This window comes from Diadema antillarum, unplaced genomic scaffold, assembly GCF_040938485.1.
Source record: "Diadema antillarum isolate AM-2024a unplaced genomic scaffold, OU_Dant_1.0 scf00000104, whole genome shotgun sequence".
Taxonomy (NCBI): Eukaryota; Metazoa; Echinodermata; class Echinoidea; order Diadematoida; family Diadematidae; genus Diadema; species Diadema antillarum.
This window is the reverse complement of record NW_027270993.1, coordinates 1607605-1619407: the sequence shown is the minus strand read 5'-3', so window position 1 is coordinate 1619407 and position 11803 is coordinate 1607605. Positions and strand designations below refer to the sequence as shown.

General features: G+C 35.8%; 1 protein-coding gene across 1 annotated transcript; it reads right to left on the bottom strand.

Moving 5' to 3' along the window:
- Nucleotides 1–732: 732 nt before the first annotated feature.
- LOC139719103 (protein SCO1 homolog, mitochondrial-like) lies at nucleotides 733–10315 on the bottom strand. Its single transcript, XM_071630536.1, has 7 exons — nucleotides 10141–10315; nucleotides 8864–9040; nucleotides 8369–8459; nucleotides 7640–7837; nucleotides 6362–6454; nucleotides 2194–2309; nucleotides 733–981 (listed from the first exon to the last, which is right to left on the bottom strand). The coding sequence occupies exons 1-7, from the start codon at nucleotides 10267–10269 to the stop codon at nucleotides 835–837; spliced, it is 951 nt and encodes a 316-aa protein (XP_071486637.1). The 5' UTR covers nucleotides 10270–10315; the 3' UTR covers nucleotides 733–834.
- Between the last annotated feature and the right edge of the window lie 1488 nt (nucleotides 10316–11803).

The following is an 11803-nucleotide window of genomic DNA, read 5'->3' as shown; positions in this document are numbered from 1 at the left end:
TTACAATTGTACTTCAAAATGTTTAAAAATGGCACGTAGTCCATTTTGCAACCAAACTCTTCATTTGAAGACCTCTAAACAGACACATCCATGCAAACTTTGAAACCGTCCAAATGAGTAGTTTCCACATCAATACAGGCAATTTGCTGTAATACCAAATGTGCTTCAAAAACATATAATTGCATTCATGATGGGATATAGATGGCTCTTTCAGGGAACTGCCTGAATTTCTCTGCATTCAATTACTAGCACTGCAATTCAGTGCATGCTTTCCATTTTGTTGTTGCTGTAAGGTGCAAAACCTTGATTTTGTGACTGTCATATTCAATTTTTAAAATCTGAAAGTTAAATGCCACTCTGCACACTGGTGGGAACTGAGCCTACTAAGTAGGTAGATGGTGAAATGTCCATATCATTTGGGAATAAAAATTGAGAGAACATGTCTATGGTGAAAAACTCTTGAAATAGTGTAGCTTTCATGACATGTTTGAAGACTCATGTTCCTATATCACTAATACTTGACTTCTCTGACAATTGTAAAAAGGTTATATGTTTTTTTCTTTCTTATGAACATAATAAATACTTAGATACTATGCGCTTGGACACATACAACATGATGAGAACACAAACGTCTGTCATCTACAAATTCAGATGTAACTGGAAAAATTTGGGCTTATACATGTAAGTGAGAAATCAGAATGTATTTTGTCATTTTGAAAGTACATGGGCTTGCTGCTCTTCACAAACCAGTTGTGGCTGTTTACAAAATTGATGGGCAATAAAATACAGAATGTATCAAGTCAACGACGGGTACATCTCTACGCCCACTCCACTTCAACTGGAGGCTGATTGGATAGCTTTGTGCTTCCTCATGTGTGAGGCGATCCCACCGGCCACCTGCTCGTCCGTCTTGTTTTGACCGTAGTAGTCCAGAAACTGACCCTCTGGTCCAATCAGGTACATGATGATAGTGTGGTCAACCTGGGAACGATTCACAGCAATTGCTACGCTCATTGCAACTTGATACATGCATTTGATACAGAATTACACACAGAACAGCCCAACTTATTAACACTTTCAATTTCTATGCATACCTCATTAACAGACTTTTCCTGACATCCAGATAACTTGCCCAAGGCTTGTAATACAAGTAATACAAATCAACTGTACAGTACACTCACGTTATAATGAACACTGTTATGACAACATTCTCGTTACAGCAAAGTAAAAATTCAAGTCCCAAAATTATCATCTACACTGTATATGCCCTTATGTACTTAATTGTTTGGCTATATTTGCGAAAATTTCGTATAACGAAAGAAAACAACTGTCCCATGGACTTTGTTATAGCCAAAAGCGAGAGTATTGAAAGTACTAAAATGCATTAATTATGTACAGGTGAATGGAATAGCTTGTTACAGTACAAAGACTGGTCTCCGGCAGAAAAAAAAAATGCCTGGAATTTGAATACACTAGCAAACTGGCCTATTGTATTGGTACAGAGACTTCAACCCAAAGCACCTTCTGATCTGGAGATTCTCCCGCCTGAAACCCCTAGCAAACGGGAGACTCCAATTTGATGTGTATGAAGCGCGAAGTTCCTAGATTTCTAGATGCTCTCTGGTGCTATCTAAGGCTTATTTTTTTCAACATACGATAGCAATAAGCAAGAAATCCTTTCCAACGGGAGACACAGAGCCAGGGCGGGAGAAATTAAATCTCAAACGGGAGAATGGGAGATTTTCCAAAAATGGGTTTTCGGCGGGAGATCTCCCGTCGAAAACGGGAGAGTTGGAGTCTCTGTTGGTACATGATTAATTGCTCAAAAGCAATGTACAATGTGCAATACTACGCTGTTTAATTGTAATGCAATGAGTTCACTCACTACTGTAAAGATTAGTGACTTTACGTGTTGATTCATTTACCCATGACAATGTCAAGACATACGTGTATTTATGCTAATTGATTTGGATGTAGTTCAGTATACCCATCAAGACTGCACGCCATCTTGTATATCTACATACATGTACGTTGTAAATTTCTGTCTATTATTTAGTTTTACCCTCATAAAAAAAATGTCATATAAAACAGAGATGAAAAAGATAATAATTGTAGAGAACATGGTAGGGAAGACAATTCACCTAGAAGTTATCTATCACAACAAAGGAAAAGACTTATGATAATGCCACTCACAATATAGTCATTGTCCTCATCCTTTGGTCCCATGCTGAAGTAAACTCGAAAGTTCCTGGCCACCTCATCAATCTTCTCTCGGCTGCCAGTCAGCCCAACCAGGTTTGGGTCAAATTCTGCGAAACAGAAGCATCCGCCATTAGAGAAGGTACAGCACAGATCAAATTCCTGGTGTCCACTTGTGGGGCTACACACTTCATACTTGATCCTGAAGATCTCACTGATAATAGCGGACATCATTTAGCTTGCAGGATGTCAACATGCAGTTGTTGTCTCTCAAATGCAGTTGTTGTCTCTCAAATCTCCGGTAATTTACATCTCTGTATTACGGAATGGCGTCGTCACATGTGAATACCCCCGATATTCCTGCTGACATTATGCCTATGCGCGACAGTAAATATTACACACCCCTTGAATTCAATGATATTGTATCGTATAGTTCAGATAATATTTCACTTCTTCATATAAACTCTAGGAGTTTGAATAAAAATTTTGAATATTTGGAAAATCTTTTGCACTCTTTAAACAATTTTGAATTTTCTGTTATTGGAATAAGTGAAACTTGGTTACATCAAAACTCCCCAGATATCTTCAATTTACCCAATCATAAATTAGTTAGGGCTGATCGTCAAGGAAAAAGGGGTGGCGGTGTTGCGTTTTATATTGCGCAAAACTTACAGTTCAAAATCCGTTCTGAAATCTCGTTAAGATATGCAGAAACGTTATTTATTGAAATTGAGAACCCAATTTCTGAAAACGTTATTATAGGTTTAATTTATCGACCTCCTGATCTGAACTGTGAATTATTTTGTGATGAATTGGATTTATATCTCCATAAGATAGATAATGAAAGCAAACATGTTTTTATTTTTGGTGATTTCAACATTAACTTTTCCCCCACATCCGATAACAATAATTCCCTTAATTTTATGCATTTAATGTATTCATATGGTTTTATGTCGATTATCAATAAACCCACCAGGATAAATCCACACTCGTCAACTCAGATTGATAATATATTTTCGAATGTGTATAATAATACAATTATGGGGGGTATATTATGTTCTGAAGTTTCTGATCATTTACCAATATTTTCAATTTGTGAATGTAAAGTGGGTCGTAATAAATTACATGATAAAATATGGTACTATAAAGAGTCAAAACGTAATGTGGAATTATTGAAACAGAATTTATTTTTAGAGGAATGGACAGATATTTATAGTATTAACAATGTTAATTTGGTATATAAATGTTTTAATGATAAATTGTTGTATTATTATGAAAATAATATTCCTTTATGCAGAATAAAAAGTAACCGAAATAAACCAAGAAATCCTTGGATTACAAAAGGTATTTTGAAATCCATAAACACTCGTAATTTTTTGTATAAGTTACATATTCGTAACCCAACTGAATCTAATTTGAATATGTATAAAGTTTATCGAAATAAATTGACAAAATTGATTCGTTTATCCCGCAGATTATATTTTTCTAATAGAATGAAAAAGGTTTCTTCGAATATTAATGCAACATGGAAAATTATTAAAGAGGTCCTAGGTAAAAAGCCTGATTCTCTGCCAACGGATGATATCACATTAAACGGTATTAAAATAAATGATCCTAATATGTATGCTAATTCATTTAACTCATTTTTCGTTAATATCGGTCCGGAACTTGCTACTAAAATTAGCAATACTTCTGCTCATTTTACAGATTATCTTTTTGACCAAAATCAAGAGTCTATTTATTTTAACCCAACAAGTCCCAGTGAAATCATTAGTATCACTAAATCTTTAAATAGCTCTAAATCTTGTGGTTCTGATAAAATAAGTATGATGTTATTGAAAGAAATAGTTTATCCACTCGCAGAACCGTTAAGTTATATATTTAATCTTTCTTTATCACAAGGTATTTTCCCCGACCTGCTGAAAATAGCGAAAGTCAATCCTGTACATAAAAAAGATGATCCTTATGAAATTAGCAATCATCGTCCTATTTCTTTATTGCCTAGTATATCCAAAATCTTAGAAAAAATTGTTTATAATAGACTTCTTAAATTTATTAATAAGTATGATTTACTTATTCCCAATCAATATGGTTTCAGAAAAAATTATTCAACTGATTTAGCACTAATACAAATTTATGACAAAATTACGAGTGCTTTTGCAAACAAAGAACATGTTGCAGGTATATTTTGCGATTTGAGTAAAGCATTCGATACTCTTGATCATTCTATTTTACTCACCAAACTTAGTCATTACGGTATTCGAGGACAAGCACTTTTATGGCTTAAAGATTATCTAACTAATAGAAGACAATATGTTATTTTTAATGGTTGTGAATCTGACCCCCTTTTAATTAAATGTGGTGTTCCTCAAGGCTCAATTCTAGGCCCATTATTATTCCTTCTTTATGTTAATGATATCATAAATACATCCTCTCTTCTCTCTTTTGTTCTATTTGTTGATGATACGAATATATTTTATTCTCATAAAGATCTTAAGATTTTAAATGACACTTTAAATATTGAAATTAGTAAAGTATCAAATTGGTTTAAGTCTAATAAACTTTCTTTGAATATAAAAAAGACTCATTTTATTCATTTCAAACTTCATTCTCATAATGAAGATACGTTGATACATATTAACATTGATGATATCCCATTAGAAAAGAAAATGAATTCAAAATTTCTAGGAGTATATATAGATGAAAGTTTGACTTGGAATGAGCATTTACATTATGTTACAACGTGTATTTCTAGAAATATAGGGATAATTTCCAAGCTGAAGTTCTTTCTTCCTCGTTCAACTTTATTTCTATTATATAATTCCTTAATTCTCCCATATATAAGTTATTGCAATGTTGTATGGGGTACTTGCGGCTCTACCAAAATAAATTCTATATTTAGATTACAAAAGAAAGTTATACGTATTTGTACAGGATCGCATTTTCTGGCTCATACTGATTCTTTATTTCATGAGCTTAAAACATTGAAGGTTTTTGATTTGAATATTATTCAAGTAGCAGTAATTATGTTCAAATATATACATCATCAACTTCCATCATCGTTTGATAACATGTTTAGGTTTAATACTTCTGTCCATTCGTACCCTACTCGTATATGTAGAAATTTCCACCTTTTGAATCCCAAATTAATAGTGACACACAAATCTATAAGACATTCGGGTCCGGATATTTGGAATAATCTCCCGGATAATATAAAGTCTTGTTCAAGTATTTATTCTTTGAAAGCTTCACTTAAACGATATTTGATACAATTATATTCTCCAAACCAATTGAGCTAACAAATATTTATAGTATTGATTGTCATCTTATTGTCAATCTCAATTTTCTTCCTACAACTGCATCTTGCACTCTCACCTGCAACTGCACTGCACTCACCTGATCACCTTCCTCCAAGAGAGTTATGTCGTTGGATAGTCATTTTATGAGGCCTCCATCCATTTCAAGCTTAATCGCTTATGATGGTGGTCTCCTGCATTCAATTATCTCTGTTGTTTACTGAAAAATACTGTATATTTTATTTTATGTTTCTGTGTATCTACATTGCTCAATGCAATCACCTATGTGAATCTATTTATGTACTGTTATCGATTTATTTCACTGCACTTGTTATTCTTTGTCTTTGTACTTTTTGAAGTTTGCATTCAAATTGCATCTGATTGAATGCAGAAATAAAAGCAAACAAACAAACAAGTACAAATGTATGTTGCAATTTGCATGAACAATCATTGGCTTTACATTAGCTCCTTTCCTAATTTCCTACATTATGAGTTCCTAATTTACAAATACAAAATATACAACTGCTTTTCCTGGAATCAGAAAAAGACTTTTCACATGACTAGAAACAGCATTATGCTGTTAACTTACAAAAAGGGAAGCAAGAATAAAACAAAAATTGCAATTTAATTCTACATATTTTTTTTCCTTTTTTTAAAAAAAATCAGATGAGTTGCACATAAAGGCATGACACAAATATTCAGTTCAGAAGCAGTCATGCAATAAATTCTGGCAAAACTGCAGAAATCAACTAAACTTGAAAAAAAAACAATTGACATAAGCTGGTTGTACTGTTATGTCCAGGTGAAAATTAAAACTTTATTGATATGCTTTATTATTTGAAGAGTAGAAGTGAAGATGGTCCTACCTTTGACATATTCCCTCATTGTCTCCACATCGTCCCTGTCGGGATCGATGGTGATGAAGATAGGGATGACCTTTTCCAGGTTGGGACTGCCATCTGTGGAATGAAAGATACAAAACGAAGTGACTGCATATACACAGTATATACGTGTATAAATACCAACGATTGGTACATACAACTGCACTTTGCTTTTCAATTGATGACCTCCCATCGTTGACTGTCAAGGCAAGAAATACTCTTCTTATTCGGGAAAATGCAAATAAGAATGAAAAGAGGTGACAGTGAATTATGTCATTCCTATAATTTGTTCACATTACAGCCACCATACATGTGAAACTTCATTACAGGACAGCTTCTTCAACTTCATACACTGATGGCTTATCTGTATGCGAGCTAATGTGCATGGCTGGTGAGCAATCTGAATTCGCTGTGATCTTGGAAAAACTTTCACAATAAAACATTCTGTGTTGTTTGGTTTATACAACAAATACTGACTGCTATATCATTTGGGTCCCAATGCAAATTTTTTACCCCTATTGATTTTGCAGGACATGCAATGACTTTCACCGACACCTTGAGCCTCTGTTGGAATAAACTTGGGTCAAGGAGTTGCTCTCTGCTCCTCATACAGCAAATTTTTATTTATTTATTTATTCATTTATTTATTCATTAATTTATTGTTATTTATTTATCTATTTATCTATTTATGGTCATAATGTGCCATGTACACCGATTTCCACACCAGCCTGCATGTTCTGACACTCAGATTGAACGAATAGGATCATTCATCACCTCACCTCAGTGGATTTTGCCCATTGAGCATTATGATAAGGTTTGTGGTCAAATTTAATTCCAAGAGGGCAGATGGAATAACTGAACAAGTTACCAAAAAGTGCAAGGGAAAACATCACGTTTAAGACAGGACACATACTAGGGATAGATATAACGGAAACAAGGATACAGTCTCCTATTCCAGTCAGTTTATCTGATCTACATCAAAATTACATATCATGCCATTAATGAGTGGATTGTGAGCACAAAGAGCTTGTTAAAAATAGACTGTGCTCCCACTAAAACAAACGCAGTTATCAACAAAAAAAAAATTCTCACAATAAAATAAAAAAGTAAATCTCAAAATCATTATTTATAACGTCAATATCATGAAAGGAAGTGGCTGGCCCCTAGGACTTCATTATAACGTGAAGTCGCCTGTACCAGACATATTATTTGTCAAGAGCAGAAGCTGTGACATGTGCACAGAGATGGTTTTGGAGTACTCACTGACTTTGTTGACAGCAAGGATCATTTTCTCCAGCTCATCAGGACAGATGTCTGGACAGTGTGTGAAGCCAAAGTAGAGCAGGATCCACTTCCCAAGGTAGTCTTCGTTTGTTTTGCGCTGGCCCGACGTATCAATCAGGTCAAATGGTCCACCTATTGCAGCCTTGCCCACTGCTTTGTTCCTTTCCTTCTGTATCTCTGAGGGTCAGAAATGTTGTAGAATATTTTATTTACACATCAATATCACAATACTTTGCTGCTTTGGTGGCTGCAAGGACAATTTTTGACAAATACTGAATTGAAAGAAAGCGAAATTCCAATCAGTGTTCCAGCTGAATTTAAAACAGAAGAGTAGAGTCAAACAAACAGAAGGGCAAAAGTTTCATTCAGACTGGACAGAAAATGAGAATTCTACTGCATGGCTGCACTTATAGTTATGCCTTTGTGGATATAACATCTAAAAAATGAGCTTATTCACACACAACACTTTACAACATAGCAGTCAGTGAGAATGCAATAGTTTTTACAGAACATCCTGGTTTGCCATAATTACTGTAAAAGCTGTTATTTTTGCATAACATTTTTGTGAGAATGATGTTGTTTTCACGATTTAACACCAAGATTATCATAAAGTGATAATTTTGTTTACAAGTTAGGAGTTGATATAAGTTGATGACTTAATCATCTCACAACAATCCCCAAATCCTGTACAGAAATGTGCAAGCTTACGTAGTTCTTTCTTTTCCTTTGCGGACTTGAAGACATACAAAGCTGATCCACCGATGGCAAATGTCACAAGCAGCGATTTCCAGGTTATAGGCTGGGAATGTAAAGCAAGATATTTAGTGAATTTAAAGCTGGGAAACAAAGGTTCTATACACATCAGTCGAGCAGTCAATGCTGATTATTTGTTACCTTCGGACATAGTTTACAAATTATGCAAAGGGGGTAGGTACAAAAATTTCAATAGGTTATAGGAACCAGGTTATTCCTTGTGAGGCAAAAAATGAGCTCTTAATGTTTTCAGTAAAAGAAACTGGAGCTGCTTGCTATAGAGAAACATGTAATGGGAGAATGAATTATTTCCAAGTGGTTAAACTTTACATTGATCTAATGATAATTGTAACACACATATACAATAAATGCAAAAGGGGAAACTGACCAGAAATATAATTTTGTAATGTACATGAGTAAATGTGATTCATATCAGACAGACTAACTCACCCCTTTCTTTCCAGTTTTACTCTTGTTTTGCCTTCCGCTACTTGCTGGCCGCCATGCAGTCTGTACGGTAGAGGATGCCGTCAGCCATTGGTCTCTCCCTGCCCTAGGGAGAGTCGTATATGGTGCAGAGACTTTTGTCTTGCTACATGTGTGCAAGAGATGTCTGCAGGGGATACACTGGAGGAAGAAGATAAAATGAGAAATCTAGAATGTAAAAATCTTAACCCCAAAAAGGGCTGTGGGGGTGGGGGTGGGGTTGAATCACCCCCCCCCCCCCCCCCGACATTTTCCACACCTGATGGAGAGTCGTGTATGCCGCAGAGACTTTTATCTTGCTACATGTGTGCAAGAGATGTCTGCAGGTGATACACTGGAGAAAGAAGATTATGAGAAACCCAGAATGTAAAAATCTTAAATGGTACTCTTTGCTCAAACAAGAAATCATATATAGTGGAGATGTTCACAGAAAGAAATTTGACAAGGGAAGTAGGCCACTGCCATGGTGGGACATTTGATAATTAATGTTCTCATCGCATCATGTCAGAAATTCATATTTCCACTGTCTTCTGTCATCAAAGGGTGGTGTGTAGGTCTATAGTTTTCTTACATGAACACTGTCCTGAAGTATGATCTTTGCAAGTCAGGCTTTCCATTCTGTTCTCATCTGAGAAATTGGGGAGAATGTACAATCTCTAGATTTGGCTACAGGTGAGCAGAAAAAAACCTGGGAGTACTGACTCTCACATAAAGTCACAGGATGACAATCTATACCGGTACTACACTACATAATGTAATGCAAGCCTCAAAAACATCTCATTATATCCATTGCTCGCTAACATGGCTTTTGCTCTTCTGATAAACAAAATATGCTGCATGATTGCGACAGATCTCCAACATTTGCAAACAAAACAAGGAAATATTTCGTGCAAACCAGAGATTTACTTTAAATTATAATCTTATATTATTACGAGAGAATATGATATGAGCAAATTCCTACCTCAGTACAGCTTGTGGAAGCAGTGGTCTGACTGAACATCTTCCAAACAAAACAAGGAAATATTTCGTGCAAACCAGAGATTTACTTTAAATCATAATCTTATATTATTACGAGAGAATATGATATGAGCAAATTCCTACCTCAGTACAGCTTGTGGAAGCAGTGGTCTGACTGAACATCTTCCAAACAAAACAAGGAAATATTTCGTGCAAACCAGAGATTTACTTTAAATTATAATCTTATATTATTACGAGAGAATATGATATGAGCAAATTCCTACCTCAGTACAGCTTGTGGAAGCAGTGGTCTGACTGACCATCTTCCAGACTTCACTCCTTGGCTTGTTGGCTGCTTGGAGTAGGCAGCTTCTCCCAAGAAGACGCAGGCCATTTCCTGTCATTACTTGCATTTTTGCACCTCCTTCTAGTGAATAGCAGAGAAGTTATTGAGTTTTGATTATACTGTAATACCAATAGATAATGAAATACTAAAAGTGCGGTTAAGTGTATAAAAATAAAATGTAAAATTTACTGTATTATGAAGTGCTGTCGTCATCACCACTTGCTAAATGTGTGAATGTTAAAAAATTTAAATTTAATAGTTATTTACGTCAAAATGAGTGCTGGAGGTACATGCAGGTTGAGGAACTCTTGCATTAACAGTCTACACCTGTTTGAATGTTAGTGTTTATGAATATTGTTAAACAGTCCATTGATAAAGGCAAGCTGTAGTGTCTAGAGTATTATTAAGAAAAACTGTGTAAGTTTGGATCAATACAAACTCTGCAATCTCCAGACTCCATGCATATCAAATTTATGATCCAACCTTTGCTAAACAGTTAGTCTAGAGCTCCTAGATACTACAGAACCAGCGAAAAACCCTGTTGGCGACAGGCTTTGTACAGCCTATTTTTTTGCAGCAAGGCCAAGGGCCATTTACTTTCATTCATGAAAAGGCCCAATACAACCGAACAAGGCGTCACTTCCCATAACACTTGCAAGTACTGATGGCACGCCCTCCTGCTTTGCTCTAAAGTGTGACTACGCACACATGATGTTCATTAGGGAAAGAGTTCCTTATGCCCTCCCCCCCCCCCCCCCAATTTACACAGGGTGAGTGAATTACTTTTTTTTTTTTTTTTTTTTTGCTAATGATGAACTAAATAAAGGTTATGCCATTTATGGGAAGACTTCCATAGAACTGACAACTCCTTCTTCCATAGAACAGCGAAGGATTGGAATAATCTGCCGAGTAACATAAAGCAGATTCATAAATTTGACACATTCAAAGAAGCGCTCCAGCGTCACCTCCGTTGTGATTAGCTGCACATCACACACCACAGTGCTGAGTGATACTCTATCCAGAGTTTTTCAGCGTATTCATCCAGATCCAGATCCATATTTATACCTTAGTTTGTCGTTGCAATGTTGGTAAGAAAGAATAGTAATTTATTTATTTTGTGCAAATTAGTGGGGGAGGGGCATAAAGGATTCTTTCCTCCATTAGCTGTTTTATTGATGAATGATAGTGCCCTGCCAGAAATAGGCACCCTGACGCATATTGTATTGGATATTTTACTCCATCTTGACACAGAGAACTAAATTGCCAGCACGAAATGGTCAGCATGGGACTGAGGATGATGTAACACCACTATATCGGCCGAGAATAACGAACTTCGAGTTGTCTCTTGAGTATTTGCTCTTCTGATTCTTGGCTAATCATGAATCAAGCACACACAGACTAACATGATCAAAGACAAACTTTATAGTTTCTTACTTTCAGATAAATGCTACAAGATTTCAGATGCAGTCTCGCCTGGACTCGTCACTCTTTTCCGCACGTACGGCGTCTGCGATTATGCAATTTTCCGACAACGCCACCTACGTCAAATCCTGTGACTGACCGTCGCAGCCTGCGGCATTCGTAGCCACACGTATGGTTAA

Excerpts from the sequence above, each read along its gene's own strand:
- LOC139719103 (XM_071630536.1), bottom strand. The coding sequence starts at position 10,269 with ATGCAAGTAATGACAGGAAATGGCCTGCGTCTTCTTGGGAGAAGCTGC. Across the intron at positions 2,310-6,361 it reads AATGAGGGAATATGTCAAAG|AATTTGACCCAAACCTGGTT; the intron begins GTAGGACCATCT and ends TCTGTTTCGCAG. Across the intron at positions 982-2,193 it reads ATGAGGACAATGACTATATT|GTTGACCACACTATCATCAT; the intron begins GTGAGTGGCATT and ends AATCGTTCCCAG.